The sequence below is a fragment of the Oryctolagus cuniculus genome, chromosome 6, assembly GCF_964237555.1.
Source record: "Oryctolagus cuniculus chromosome 6, mOryCun1.1, whole genome shotgun sequence".
In the NCBI taxonomy this organism is placed as follows: Eukaryota; Metazoa; Chordata; class Mammalia; order Lagomorpha; family Leporidae; genus Oryctolagus; species Oryctolagus cuniculus.
In genome coordinates, this window is record NC_091437.1 from 138,128,842 (window position 1) to 138,144,461 (window position 15,620).

At 37.2% G+C, this 15,620-nt stretch overlaps 1 protein-coding gene across 10 annotated transcripts in view; it reads right to left on the bottom strand.

Moving 5' to 3' along the window:
- CSMD3 (CUB and Sushi multiple domains 3) overlaps nucleotides 1-15,620 on the bottom strand; it is a 1,302,111-nt gene that overhangs the window by 450,316 nt on the left and 836,175 nt on the right. For all 10 annotated transcript variants that reach the window (XM_051844773.2, XM_051844775.2, XM_051844772.2 and 7 more), the window contains one exon: nucleotides 14,346-14,540. In XM_051844773.2, the coding sequence (XP_051700733.2) occupies nucleotides 14,346-14,540 (195 nt within the window). The remainder of the gene's footprint in view (nucleotides 1-14,345; nucleotides 14,541-15,620) is intronic.

Genomic DNA, 15,620 nt, shown 5'->3' on the forward strand with positions numbered 1-15,620 from the left:
ACTCATTAGACAGTTTAAATTAAGATCTCTCTCCAACATTTTCCAGGTTTTCAGCATTTTCTTTTCTCTTGTTCAACAGGCATAAAGGGCAGCTCAGCAATTCCAATGTTTAAGCAAATATCCACCTGGGGATTCTAGTCCCTCTTTCACACAGGTGTTGTCATTCTCTACAAGGCAGTCTCTTGGATCCCTTTCCCTGAATTTGGCTTGAAAATAAGATGACTAGAATCCTCTTACTTTAGTGAGATAAACAACTTATGACTACAACTATGATAGACAGATAGATGGATTAATCTCTTTTACTTCTCTTTTACTGCCTATAAAAATTGGGAGTAAAATGTCTGAGATTATGACCGAGACAGAAGATTTAGTTAGGTCCTACTTAATAAGCTCTAAGAGGGTCTTTGGACATCAATTTTTTTGTTTCTTTTAAAGATTTTCTTTCTTCTCCTTAAGATTTATTTATTTTATTGAAAGAGTTACACACACACACACACACAGAGAGAGAGAGAGAGAGAGAGAAAGAGAATCACCTGCTGGTTAACTCCCCAAATGACTGCAATGGCTGGAGCTTGGCCAATCCAAAGGCAGGAACCAGGAGCTTCTTCCAGATATCCCATGTGGGTACAGGGGGCCCAAACACTTGGGCTATCTTCTGCTGCTTTCCCAGGCACATTAGTAGGGAGCTGGATCAGAAATGGGGTAGCCACAATCTGAACCAGCACTCACATGGGATGTTGGCACTTCTGGCAGAGGCTTTACCCTCTATACAATAGCACCAGCCTCTGGATTTCAATTTTCTATGGAGAGGAATGTTGATAAATTTTTTTTCTCCTTAGTTGGAAATCTAAATAGCCAATTCCAAAGCAGCTTGAAAGTTAGGCTCTATACCTTATTCTTCTACACATTCACTCCTATTGCTTTTCTTGTCAAGAAGCTTACAAAGAGAACAATGTCCAAGATTATTGAGTCTCCACAAGAAAGATGCAGCTTCTTTCACTCAGTCTTAACTCAACATCTTAATTAAATCATCAGCTTAGAGCAGCAGCATTCATGTGACTCTTCCCATGTAATTTGCTAAATGTAAGCCTCTTTATGGGCAAAGCAGTCCAGGGCATGTATTATACTGTAATCACATTAAAGAACATGACCATGTAAGAAGGCCAGTATCCCATTTTTATTTTTGTTGGGGAGATTGCTTTGGACCAAGGGGTGCTTTACTGACTATATTATAACAGGCATGGGGGACAGAGAGCTAGGTAAAAGTGAAGAGAGAAGTGGATGATGTCATCAGAGCCTTTTGAGACACAGAGATTATTGAGAGGACTAGTGAGTGAGCACAAATGAAATTAACAACAAGCCATTCCTACGCTTGAACTACAAATCCAACTACCTGTAGCAATTTGTGAGGGAAAGGCAAGGGTTCTCAACAGTGAAGTTGAGAATAGGAATAAAGGAATGGGGGCAGAAATAGGAAGACCATTTAGGGAACCATGACAGTAATTGAGGCCAGGGATACTGACTTCTAGAGCCACAGTGTCAGAGCTGGAAGTAAAAAGAAGTAGTTGAATTTTGAATATAATATTTATAAAGTAGAATTAGCAAGTTTTTCTGACAATTTTGTATGGTTGTGATCGAAAGAAAGGAATCAGGAATGACTGAAAGAGTTTTGACCTGCATTACTGAGATAATGCCATTGCCATTATAATGATGGAGAAAGTCTGTGACAGTAGTAAGCGTGCAGTGATGGTGAGGGAACAGTGATGAGCACCATTTTTGGACAGGTTAAGTTGGAGATGCATGTTAAACATCTAAGTGAAAATGTTGAGTAGCAGTTAAATATATGAGTCTGGACTTCAGGATAAAGAACTAGGTAGGTAAATTTGAGTGACATAAGCACGTGAATGTTACATAATATTGGATGAAAACTCAGCAATAGGATGAGTGAAACTTATAGACGAATTGACTAAAATCCTAGTTCTGGGATGTTCACTCAGAGACCCTGTGAGAAACCAGGAAGGGAAAAAAATGAGCCCAAGAAGTGTATCTAATAAAATATATCATTTATATATTTTTCTAACTTATGTTTCTCATAAAGAGTTAAATAATTTTAAATTTTAAACTACTGAGAAATAGGATTTTAAACAAATATGAAAATGATTTTATATTTAATATTTTATAACAAAATAATGACTATATTTTAATCTAACACTTTGCATTTTTCTGTCTACCTGAGTATATTTCAGTAGCATGCCTTTTCCAAAAAAATGACATCAAAAATAATAAATCTTAAAATTCAGGAACCATTTCCTCTGTGGTTGCAATACAGTTAGAAAAATTAAATTATGTCCAGCTGTCTTGCTTGTAACAGCAGAAAACTCCAGATGACTTAGTTCTCACAGCTTGAAACTCTGGAAGAGAACTTTCTTGTTTTAACCTAATTCTCATAGCACAGTATCTCTTTTAAGTTCTTTTGGGATGCATTGGCTGGTTTATTACTAGCGGACACAGAAGTGAGTATTTATAAAGTAGAAAAACATCCCAGAGAGTAGCTTGAAAAGATATCAAAAACTTTATCACTCTCTTCCATTTTTTAAAATCAATGTATAATTTCTTAAATGAGGTAGAAAATGCCTTTGCTATGGGTACAGCAGGAGTTGTCTCCCCAAAACTCATGCAGCTGTTTAAACTCTGACATCTTCATGATAATGACTCATTGATTAAGGGCAGAGATGACCTAATGATGATATATGAGAGGTAGGACCACTAGGAAGTGACTCTCTCAATGTATTTTGCTAAATGTAAGCCTCTTTCTGGGCAAAGCAGTCCAGTACATGTATTACATTGCAATCACATTAAAGTACATGCCCATGTAAGAAGGCATGAGTCATAGAGGCAGGGACTTAAAGAGAAATTCTTGTGAGATGCTTGATATTTTGGGTTCTAGTTGGGCCTAGACTCTTTCATGCTCCTTCATAGCTCAATATATGATCCCACCTCTGCACCATCCATGATCAGTCTCCACTGACATTGAACTATGCAGCCACCAGATCCTGAAATGTAACTTCTAAACTGTAAAGTGAAAGAAGCCTTTTAGGTACTAAAGAAGTTCCTCCAGGATATTTTAGTTAAAGTAATGAAAAGAAGATTAATAATAGTCTTCATAAATCTTCCAAGGAGTCAAAACACGAACTGAAAATCATAAAGATGCAATGAGCCAACTGATTCTGGGGATCCTGAGGACAGAATACAGTAGAATGAGCCTTGTGTAAATTTGAGAGTTATTTGTGGAGCGGAGGGTTAAACACATGTGAGCAAAGATATGAACCATGAAAGGGAGAGAAGTATAGCCTGTGGAAGATGAGAGCCCGTGTATATGAGCATGTGGGAGAAGAAGAGACATGATGATGAGGAGGAGGAGGCCAATGATATTGATGATTACTTCTACATCTAATAGCTATCTTGAATGAGGGATTGGAGAAGGAATGGCTTAGGAAGATGTGAGAATTTTTCTTCTGTTTCATTATACAAAACTTTTGCAACCAAACCCAAAGAAAATAAGAGTAAAAATCACTATTATTTATCAATTATTCCTAAATAAGTTTGGGGTAGTTCCTGATTATGCTTAAATCAAATCAACATAGACCATTAAGCCTCAGTAGAAGCTAAATTATTAGCAAAACTGTAGCACCAAATGCAAAAAAGTAACAAGACATGAACAAGATATCCATATAAAGCAAAAAAAAAAAAAAAAGGCAGTACAGAGGGTACTCTGAGGTTAACAATTCAGTTTGAGGGAAAATGTGCAATTCAAGGCATGAGTTTCCAGATAGATTCTAGTTGCTAAAGAATTAGACTGAAGTAATGTTAGATAATTTCACACACAAAAAAGAGGAACTCCAGAAACTTCTTCATTAAATAACTACTCTTAAAATGGTTCTTATGTGTATCCAAAGGACATCCAATTTCTGTAGATACTGAAGTGCTTTCACAGGAGGGAGGCAGGCTGGTGGCCATTCATGTCTTCTAAACTTCATTGGCCCAGGATTTGTTGTTTCTTTGCATTTTTCAATTAAAGTAGTCTTGGGAGTCACTAGTTCAAGCTGTTTCTTTCTAAAAAGATGTCATTTTCTAATGTCCATGATGGGACTAATGGGTTGATGAAAATACTATTGTCAGTCACATCCTGCTATATTGATTATTATTGTTATGTTATTGTTAAGCAGATAAACACTTATCTGCAACCAAGTCTCTGTAAGTGGGAGAACACTCTTATGAGGGTGAGCATTTTTTTTTTTAGCCCACTCAGTTAATTTTCACTTCCTTCCTTGCTCCTATAAGCACTTAAGGTTATGATTCCTAACCAACTGCATTGGGCCTTAGGTACTATCTTTAGGTTGAGATTCTTCAATACTGCCATCTATTATTGAGGAGCAGGAATAACTCAGTTTGTTGTACTTGGTATAGTAAAGTTTATCTGGTGGCCCACTGAACCCTTAAGAAAAATAATTCAGTGGATAACTGTCAAATCTTACTTATTTCTGAAGATACAAAGGCACAAACTTAAATGAATAAATAAAATCTAAATTCAATTTTATTATGCATTTTGCCATGTTTTCCAAATTTCCTAGTACTTTGGGTGGCACTGGGAACTTTGAGGTATGTGATCAGATTAGCCTGCAACGCCCCTAGGGAACCTGAGATAGAACTCTGGTAGTACTAAGGAAAAAAAAAAAAAAAAAAAAAAAAAAAAAGGCAGGATCAGAGTACAGAGAGAAGGAATTCCAATGATGATGCCAATTAATGTATTTTGTTTTTCCTTAGTGGGACTGAAAGTGGGATGTTTAAAGACAGCTACTAATTTTTCCTAATGATGACACTGGATCAACCCATTCTTGAGAGAAAGGTTTAAATTTCCAGAAAGCCTGAATCTATCTTTGCTTAAGGCACCAATGTTGAACTTTAGGATAGTACATTAAATGTATATCCCATTTCTGCTCAACAGTTATATTTAAGAGATCTGAAATGAATTTACATTCGTAGTTGTATCACAGAACTCTAATACATTGTGACATCATGTCCCCCTTTGGTGTGACAATCTTCATTCAAGGACTAGCATAGTTTACTTTCATCTTTTGTAAATATTTTCACTGGTTTAGAGTTGAGGAATAGTTGATCTGGGTGGATCACTGATTTACCAATATGCCTAATCAATTATGTTTAGGAATAATTTAGAAAGAATTATGTTTAGAAAGAAGTTTGGGAGCAGAGATGGTGACAAACTTGAAGTGGATTGACACCCAAAGTTTTTCCAACCAAAAAAATTTATGCTGACTTCCCTTTTCTATGAGTTCTGATTAAAATAAGTAACTTCCTAATTCCAATTTTAACACAGAGCTATCCATAGGTAAAAATAATTTTAACAGTGCACTGGACATGTTCTGTGTAAAGAGAAAATACAAAGTTGGTTGTATTGATCAGCCATATAAACATGTACATTTGGAAATTTCTTCTATACATTTAGCACATAAGAAATAAAAAAAAGTTTAAAGGCTAAAAGTTAAGGATATGTTAGAGATGGTGGCAATACCCCAGAAGATGAACTGTAACAAATAACAAGCAAAGAGATTCCAGGATGGCTTCATAGGGAAAAGATGTGCTGATTTTGAACAGGGAACATAGCAGAAGAAAAACAAAGGAAGTGAATTTCCAGGAAAGAGTTGGAGAGAAGGTTGCACTGAAAATTCTACAGAAAGAAGAGGGACTCTGGAGCAGCATGGAAAGTATGGACATACAGCAGCAAGTGGGGACACCACCCAAGACTCTCACAGCTGGGGGCTGGAGGAGATGCCAGCTTCTGATAGCGAGATGAGGGCAGGCTGCGACAGCCCATGGCATTGGTGATATTGCTTGGGAGAACCTTGCAGACCAACTGACTTTGAGTCTGGCCTGGAGCTATATTAGGGGGCAGGATATCCACCTAAGCCAGTAAAGGAAAAGCATGATTCTTTCCACCCATGCCCCAAAAAACTGGCAACCAGTTAGAAGGCACCATCTTGATGACAGTAGAGGCTGCAGTGGCTCTTGCTCACTCACCACCAGGGGATTTTACCAGAGGGAATGATATGAATTCCTCACTGACTTTGAGTCTGGCTTGGAGAGTTGGCAGAGGCTGGACACACACTTAGGACTGTGAGGTGCTCCCCTCTCCTCATTCTGTAACAGGTCTGGGGCTCAAATTTCCAAAGCAGAGCACCCACAAGCAGCTGGCTCTGGGAACATATTTGCTGTTTCTGTAGATGGAGAAGGCTTGCAGGGCTGAGAGTGGAGCCCCTGCACCCTGTGACTGTGGGAGCCTTGCAGGCTATAACTGTGGGAATTCTTTGACTGTACAATAGGGCATGGGGTATATCTGGGTCTTTGTGCAATCACTGGGTCTGGTTTCACAGGCTCAGAGCTCCCTGACTGCCTGGGGTGGGTCATTGCAGAAGGTTCTGTGCTCCCATTGAGGACCGCACAGATTCTTTGTGCGGTGCATGCACCTGGATGGGTGGGGGATGTGCCCACCGTGGGCTAACCCCAGACATTGATCATCTTGGAAGAGAGGAGGAAAGGTTGTGACTACACCAACCGGCATAACTATACCTTCTTCCCTGCTTTCAACAGAGGAGATCCACCATGCCCAACTTAGGTGTCAGCCTGGATTCTCACCCCATTCTTGAGCACGGATCAGAGCTCTGTGGCCCCACTTAGCACACAACTCTGGATATCCACTGAAGGAGCAGACACTCCACTAAGTCATAGAGGCAAAGCAAATGCCTAAAGAAATGCAGAAATACCAGAAACAACAAGTAATACAACATGACTCATCAAAATGAACGTAACACTTCAATACCAGAATGTGAAAAACAAGAGCTTGATAAAATGGCTGAAAATGAATTCACAAGAATGATCATAAGATTACTCAGAAACACAGAAACAAAATGAGATAAAGAAATCCATACATAACATGGGTGAAAAAGTTTTCCAGGAGAAATAGATATTGAAATCAAACTGAAATATCAGAAATGAAGACTTGAACCTGTCAAATTGAAAATACAGTGGAAAGACTTAGCAACAGGTTTGGTGAAGCAAGGCAAAAGAAAGAATATCTGAGATAGAAGACAAATTCCTGTAAAAAGACAAATAAAAGAATAAAATAGAAAAACTCCAAATAGTGTTGGAGATTTATGGGATACTATGAAATGACCAAACATACATGTCTTAGGATTTCCAGAAGACATGTAAAGACAGAATGGATTAAAAAGCCTATTCAGTGAAATAATAACAGAAAACTCTAATTTGGAGAAAGAATGGAACACCCAAGTACAGGAAGCACATAAGACTCCTAATAGACAAAATTACAAAATATCTTTACTATGACATATTATGGTCAAGCTTTCAACAGTCAAACATAAAGAAAAGAATCTAAAATGTGCATGAGGGAAATGCCAGAATACCTCCAGAGATTTCTCAATTAGACTAACAGCTGATTTCTCATCAGAAACCCTAAAGACTAGGAGAGAATGGAGAGTCATAGTTCAAGTCCAAAAAGAAAGAAGCTGTCAACCAAGAATAGCATACCCAGCAAATTCTCATTTATAAATGAAGGTGAAATAAAGACATTTAAAAACAAACATAAATTGAAAGACTTTGTCACACTTGTCCAGCCTACCATAAAGAAACAGAGAGGGGGCCGGCGCCGCGGCTCACTAGGCTAATCCTCCGCCTAGCGGCGCCGGCACACCGGGTTCTAGTCCCGGTCGGGGCGCCGGATTCTGTCCCGGTTGCCCCTCTTCCAGGCCAGCCCTCTGCTGTGGCCAGGGAGTGCAGTGGAGGATGGCCCAGGTGCTTGGGCCCTGCACCCCATGGGAGACCAGGAAAAGCACCTGGCTCCTGGCTCCTGCCATCGGATCAGCGCGGTGCGCCGGCCGCAGCGCGCCGGCCGCGGCGGCCATTGGAGGGTGAACCAACGGCAAAGGAAGACCTTTCTCTCTCTGTCTCTCTCTCACTGTCCACTCTGCCTGTCAAAAAAAAAAAAAAAAAAAAAAAAAAAAAAAAAAGTATAAAAAAAAAAAAAAAAGAAACAGAGAGGGGCCAGCGCCATGGCACAGTGGGTTAATTCTCTGCCTGCTGCACTGGCATTCCATATGGGCACTAGTTCTAGTCCTGGCTGCTCCTCTTCCAGTCCAGCTCTCTGCTGTGGCCCAGGAAGGCAGTCGAGGATGGCCCAAGTGCCTGGGCCCCTGCACCCGAGTGGGAGACCCAGAGGAGGCTCCTGGCTCCTGGCTGAAGCATTAGCAGCTCCAGCTGTTGCGGCCATAAGGGGAGTGAACCAATGGAAGGAAGACCTTTCTCTCTGTCTTTCCCTCTCACTGTCTGTAACTCTACATCTCAAATAAATAAAGTATTAAAAAAAGAAACAGAGAGCAACAGTCATAATTATGAAAGAATGTGAGGGCAGAAAATATCTCCTAGTAAAAATACAAAGGAAATCCAAAGCAAACAATAGGAATATTTATGGAAAAATGGTAGGATCAAATTATTGCTTAATCATTAATATCCTTGAATGTAAATGGCCTAAATTATCCAGATAAGTGTTATAAACTGGAGCAAGCATTGTGACGTAGTGGGTAGAAGTGCCACTTGTGATGCCAAAATCCCATATGGGACCTGACTGCTCCCTGTTCATGCTCCTGGGTAGACAGGAGAGTTGACCCAAGAACTTGGGCCCCTGCATCCACATAGGAGACCTGTAAGAGGCTCCTGTGTCCTGGTTTTTCCTGGCCTAGCCCTGACGATTGCAGCGATTTAGGGAGCAAACCAGTGCATTGAAGATTCTCTCTCTCTCTTTCACTCTCTCTTTGTAACTCTGTATTTCAAACAAATAAACCTTTTTTACAAAAAAAAATACAGACTGGCTGAATAGATTATAAAATAAGACCCATCTATTTGCTGTCTACAAGAAACATACCTCACCAACAAAGATACAGGAAGACTGAAAGTGAAAGGATGTAAAAAGATATTCCATGCTAATGGAAAGCAAAAAAGGACAGGTGTAGCCAAAATAAACTATACAAAAAGTGTTAAAAGAGACAAGGAAGGGTACTCTGTAATGATTAAGGGATAAATTAAGCAGAAAAATGTGACTACAGTAAATTTATATGCACCCAATCCCAGGGAGGATTTAAAACAAATATTAATTGATCTTTTGGAAGAAATTGACACTAATACATTAGTAATGGAGGACTTAAGCACCCCTCTGTCATCAGTCGACAAATAAACTAGACAGAAAATCAATAAAAAAAAAAAACAGAGCTAATCTATACTATGGACCAAATGGACCTTACTGATATCAACAGGACATTTCGTTCCACATTTGAAGAACACACATTCTTTTCATCAGTGCTTGGAACTTTGTCTAGCATACATCATAAGCTAGGCCATACAGCAAGTTTCAGTAAATCCAAAAAAATAAAAATCTTACCATCTATCTTTTCTGACCACAATGGAATTAAGCTGGAAATTAATAACTTAAGAATATCTAGAAAATATGCAAACATGGAAACTGAACATGCTCTCAAATGAACAGTGGGTCATAAAATAAATCAAAAGAGAAATCAGAAAATTCCTGGAAACAAATGAAGATTATAATACAACATAGCAAAGCAGTGAAATACAGCTGATGCAGCATTAAGAGTGAATTTTATAGCAATTAGTTCCTACATCAAGAAATTGGAGGGGCCAGCACTGTAGCTTAGTGGCTGATGCTGCCGCCTGCAGTGCCAGCATCCCATGTGGGTGCCAGTTCAAGTCCTGGCTGCTCCACTTCTGATCCAGCTCTCTGTTACGGCCTTGGAAGGCGATGGATGATGGCCCAGGTCCTTGGGCCCTTGTGCTCACATGGGAGAACTAGAAGAAACTTGTGGCTTCTGGCACCAGATCGGCCCAGTTCTGGTATTCCAGCCATTTTTGGAATGAACCAGTGGATGAAGGACTTTCTCTCTCTCTTTCTCTCTTTCTCTCTCTGCCTCTGTCTCTCTGTAGCTTTCTACCTTTCAAATAAATAAACAAATCTTTAAAAAAGAGAAATTAGTAAGACATCAAACAAATAATCTGTCAATGCATCTCAAGGAACTAGAAAAATAACAACTAAGCAAACACAAGTATAGTAGGAGGAAATAATTAAAATCAGAGAAGAAATAATCAAAATTGAAACAAAAATACAAAAGATCAGTGAAATGAAGAGCTAGTTTTGGGGGAAAAATACAAATTGATACACCATTGGCCCAGCTAACCAAAATTCTAAAAAGAGAGAGAGAGAAGATCCAAATAAATAAAATGAGAGATGAAAAAAGAAGATGTAACAACAAATACAACAGAAATAAAAAGAATCAACAGGAATTACTACAAACAGTTATAATCCAACAAATTGGAAAATCTAGAAGTAGATAGATTCCTGGAAACATAAACCTACATAAATTGAGTTAAGAAGACCATAGAAACCTAAACAGTCTAATAGCCAAGATGGAGATTGAAATCAGTAATATATACGAGTGAAACTGACATTCTGAGATTTGATTACTGTTTACATCCCTTGTCTCTACTGCTGAGGAACAGTGTTTTACCTTTTTTTTCTTCTTACTATTTTGAATTCTTCACTTAGTGGAGGGTTAACCTTATGACTATGAAATAAACTGAAAGTATTTCATTGTAGAAATTAAAAGAAAGAATAAGGAAGGAAGGAAAAGGAAGGATATGAGCATGAGAGGGAGGGTAGGATGGGAAGTATCACTATGATCCTAAACCTGCATATATGAAATATATGAAATTTGTTCACCTTATTAAATATTAAAATTATTTAAAATAAGCAAAATGCTTCTGTTAAGACACAGTGCCCATAGAACATATGAGACAGGCAGGAAGGGTTCCCAATCATAATTTTCTGTCAAAATGGGAGTGGCTGTGGCAGCAGCTTGAGGAACCATGGTGGGAGAGAGGGCAGGGAGAAGATAAAAAAAAAAAAAAGGAAAAATAATAATAGGCATTGCACAGCTAGTCTCAGACTTGTTTTGTTAGTACGTAAGTGGATTTGAGACAAAATGAAAGGAAATCAATGTGAATCCTAATTAGATTTTAAGAAATCAAACTTACTCCCCATGTAGGATCTCTGTCCTTAATGTGTTGTACTATGTGAATTAACGGTATAACTAGTACTCAAACAGTACTTTATACTTTGTGTTTCTGTGTAGGTGCACACTATTGAAATCTTTATTTAGTATATACTAAATTGATCTTCTGTATACAAAGATAATTGAAAATGAATCTTGATGTGAATGGGATGGGAGAGAGAGTGGAAGATGGGATGGTTGAGGGTGGGAGGGAGGTTACGGGGGGAAAAGCCACTGTAATCCAAAAGGTGTACTTTGGAAATTTATATTTATTAAATAAAAGTTAAAAAAGAAATTGTTCTTTCAAATTAAGCAGTGATTCATAAAATTCTTTGTTCATACCAAACTTTTCTTAAATTTACATGTAGTTATCCGCCATGCAACTCTAAGACCAAGACTTCCTTTGGCAAGCAAGGACATAATTATGTAGGCAAGGAAGGAGCAATAACAGAGAGGAGCTAGGTAAGCCTTCCCCATGACAGTTTTGCCAGATTCATGAGACAACCCCAGCTCCTGCCGCTTTAACCTCCCTGTTTCACAAATATCCAATATGGCTTCAAGCTGCATCCACACCATGAACATGTCATTATCATTGTATTACAATAAAATTACCACGGCCAGCACTCTGAATTCCATCATGCACCTGCCAGTATTATATTTCAAAAATTTCCAAAAAAGGATATGGAAATGTGCATCACTCAAGCCTCACTCTAAACTCAGCCTACTTTGAATATTCAATTAAGCCCCATCCAAAAATCAGCCCCTATGCTTCCAAGATACTTAAAAGGACAGTCTAGAACATTGTTGATTGCAACATCTTCTGTTAGTTTGTACATATTCACTTTTTTTTTTTTTTTTGACAGGCAGAGTTAGTGAGAGAGAGAGAGAGAGAGAGAGAGAGACAGAGAGAAAGGTCTTCCTTTTTCACTTGGTTCGCCCCCCAGATGGCTGCTATGGCCAGAGCGCTGCGCTGATCCGAAGTCAGGAGCCCGGTGCTTCCTCCTGGTCTCCCTTGCGGGTACTGGGCCCAAGCACTTGGGCCATCCTCCACTGCCTTCCTGGGCCACAGCAGAAAGCTGTACTGGAAGAGGAGCATCTGGGACAGAATCCGGCACCCCGACCGGGACTAGAACCCAGGGTGCTGGCGCCCCAGGCGGAGGATTAGCCTAGTGAGCTGCGGCACTGGCCTCATATTCATTCTTAGTGTGTAGTTTTTTTGTTATGTTTTGTAAGCAAATCTTGCTTCTCTGCTCACTTCTTTTTCTTTTTCTTTTTCTTTTTTTTTAAGTCTTGAAATCCTTCTGTCTTGAAGATGAGAACTCAGACCAAACTTAGTCAGGGTTACTCCATGACTAAGATCCAACAAATACCCAGCGATAATCTCTGTGTCTGTCCACTGGGACTGAAAATACTTCCAGAGTAGGGAAGGCACAAATCATGTCAATTCCCAGCTGAGCTGGTTCCCCTGCTAGTCATAGCACAGCTTTCAAACTATATGGTATTATTTACAAAGCATGTCATGCTCTGGAACCCTCTAGTGATTCATCAGGCTCATGCTTCTCTCCTTCCATTTGTCTCACATTGAAGTGCAATTTCTTCTGGCTGAAACAAACTTTTGCCCCATTGCTTTTGTGTTCTTCAAATACTAAAGTAGGCTTTCCTAACAGGTTGCACAATCTCAGTCTGGAAATATGTATAACAAAAGAAGGAATAGGCCCAAGGGTAACTTATGGCAGAATTGAACATTACTTTCCATTTTTCTCTTTCTATTTTAGTTCTTTTTTATGCAACTCCATTACAGCTTTTAAATAATATCATAATCACAATTATTGTTACAGCATCTCCTATAAAACCCATAATATTTGACCTGCAAAAGAACAAAGTCATCTGGCTATATGTTCTGATATTACAAATGAGAAAAAAAAAAGGAGCTGAGAGAGGAGAGAGGTGTTACTTGAAAGAATTTCTAAGAAAACCCAATTATATGCAGTCTGGGATTACTTCTTCATGAGAAATCATAAAAATTTCCAATCAATAATTTATCAGTAATGTTTACATTTCAATCAAGTCTGCCATACTTTGGAAAACTATATATTAAACATACATAATTCATCAGATAGAAATTAAGGAAGCAAGTTTCTATTGTCAGTTTGAGCACAGGTAAGAAAAACTGAAAAATCAAGAAAGAGAAGAAATTATTTTTAACATGATCACGTAGTTATTTATATAGGGATCTATTCAAGGGTGCTTTATAATTCTTGTTTATCTACTTCTTAGTATAAGTTCATATATATCATTTCAATAAAGTAGATGTGTATCTTTAAGATACTAGAGTGGAAGGAGAGAATTAGAATATGGAATGTTATTTTCTATGGTGGCAAGGCTAAATAAAGCAACACATACCCACACACATACACATACACACATAACTTCTTTGATTCTGAATTGATACAAAATATAGCTGATATATTTTGTTTTTCATTAAGAAATTATTCTTTCTCTACCAACATAAATCAGAACTTTATGAGTTTGTATATATAAATAAATATATATTCCAAATAATATATTATATATATATGTAATTACATATGGCCCTAAACTTTCTTTACTATATTTCACTGGGAAAATAAAAATTGGAAAAATTTAGCAAACTCTGCTTACAATAATCATTTAAATATATGGATATTGTGGCATAAATTCATTTATTTATTAGAATTAATTATCATTTTTCAGCCTTTTGGCTAAGATCAAGTGTAGAATTAATCATTGCTTACTAATTTTTAAAGGGAAATAAGCACATACCATAATTGTTAAAATACTAAAACATGTAAATGGAAACTAAAAAATTTCTCTTTTTAAACTGTAACTTCAATTAACCACAGTTATATGACTATGAAGTATACTAGAGATTTTATACTTGCACCCCTTTATTAATGTACTAAAAGAGAGCTTATATAAAATTTCTAAAAACAACTTCTGACATGGGAAATTGCAAATGTAATTTGTTTAACATATTTGTTTAATGTTTCTTACTAAGAAATATTTTAAGCTAAAGATTGCAACAGTCCTGGTACAATAATGTATTTCCTGTTATTATTTCTAGTGGTTATATTTTTTACTCCTTATTGCACCTACCTCCACATCTTGGAATTGGTCCACTCCACATTACTTTTCCATCCATAAGAATACAAGTAATTGTTTCTGTTCCCTGGGTTTTAATAAATCCTTCTTCACAAATAACTGAAATTGAACTTCCTAATTGGAAGTTGTCCCCAAAACGTCGTGCATTGATTGGTATTCCTGGATCAGGGCACTCATTATGTCCAAAAGCTTTAGAATGAAAAACAAAGAAAAACACAATGCATCAGCATGAGTGAGAAGACCGTTGCCTATTTTTAAGTGAGAAAAAAGTGAATTTTAAAGATTTTTCTACTTATTTCTAGAAAAGCATTTTAGAACTTTATTTAAATTTGCAGGCTCTTCTCTAAACAGATCTGTTTGCCTGTGATGTGGAATAGGTGTGACTCTTTTAAAATATAAATTATAACCTAAGATTAAAACATTTCAAATTAGAGTTGTTTCTAGTTATTTCTAGAGATTATTAGACTAAACCAATTCCAACATTTCCAGTATAAGTTGGAAAATAATGTCATTGGTCAGAATGTCAATAACTATGAATACAAAGTATATTGCCTACAGTCCAATGGCAGATTTCATTGGAAACTATTTTTGTGATTCATTCTGTTGCAAATGGAGACACAGACTCATTGTGAGAATAAAACTGTAATGTTTTACTTGATTTATCTTTTCATTTTTTCTCAACAGTTGATTTTATCTTAGGTTATATGTTTCGTGTTTCTTAGGAGAAAGTTCAGTTCTTAAACTCAGGTATAGTATCTTATTTTAATTTGTTTCTTCCCTTTGTATAACTAATTTAGATACAGTAAATATCAGAAGTGTGATAATTTTGCTTATGTGAATTGTTCATAGATTAGGGATTATATGAGCCGTTCACATTTTCTCTTTACCTATCTGGCAGACCAAATTGTGTGCTATAAAATTTTAATTTAAAATAATACAAATAAAAGTAACAAAAGTAAATGTATAACTATATTTTATGAAGTGTTTATGATTTCATATATTTATTCTTATTGAGTGCATGAAGGTTATTTTAAATTTTCTCACTAATTATCTTAATGCTGTTCATAAATTGTATAATTTTATTATCTATCATCATTTTTATTAAACAACACAAAAGGATATTAAGGTAAATCTAAAGTATACAAAATGTTTTGTAGCTACATTTTTTCTAATCATTGTTTTAACTTCTTTTTTTTTTTTTTTTTTTTGACAGGCAGAGTGGACAGTGAGAGAGAGAGAGAGACAGAGAGAAAGGTCTTCCTTTGCTGT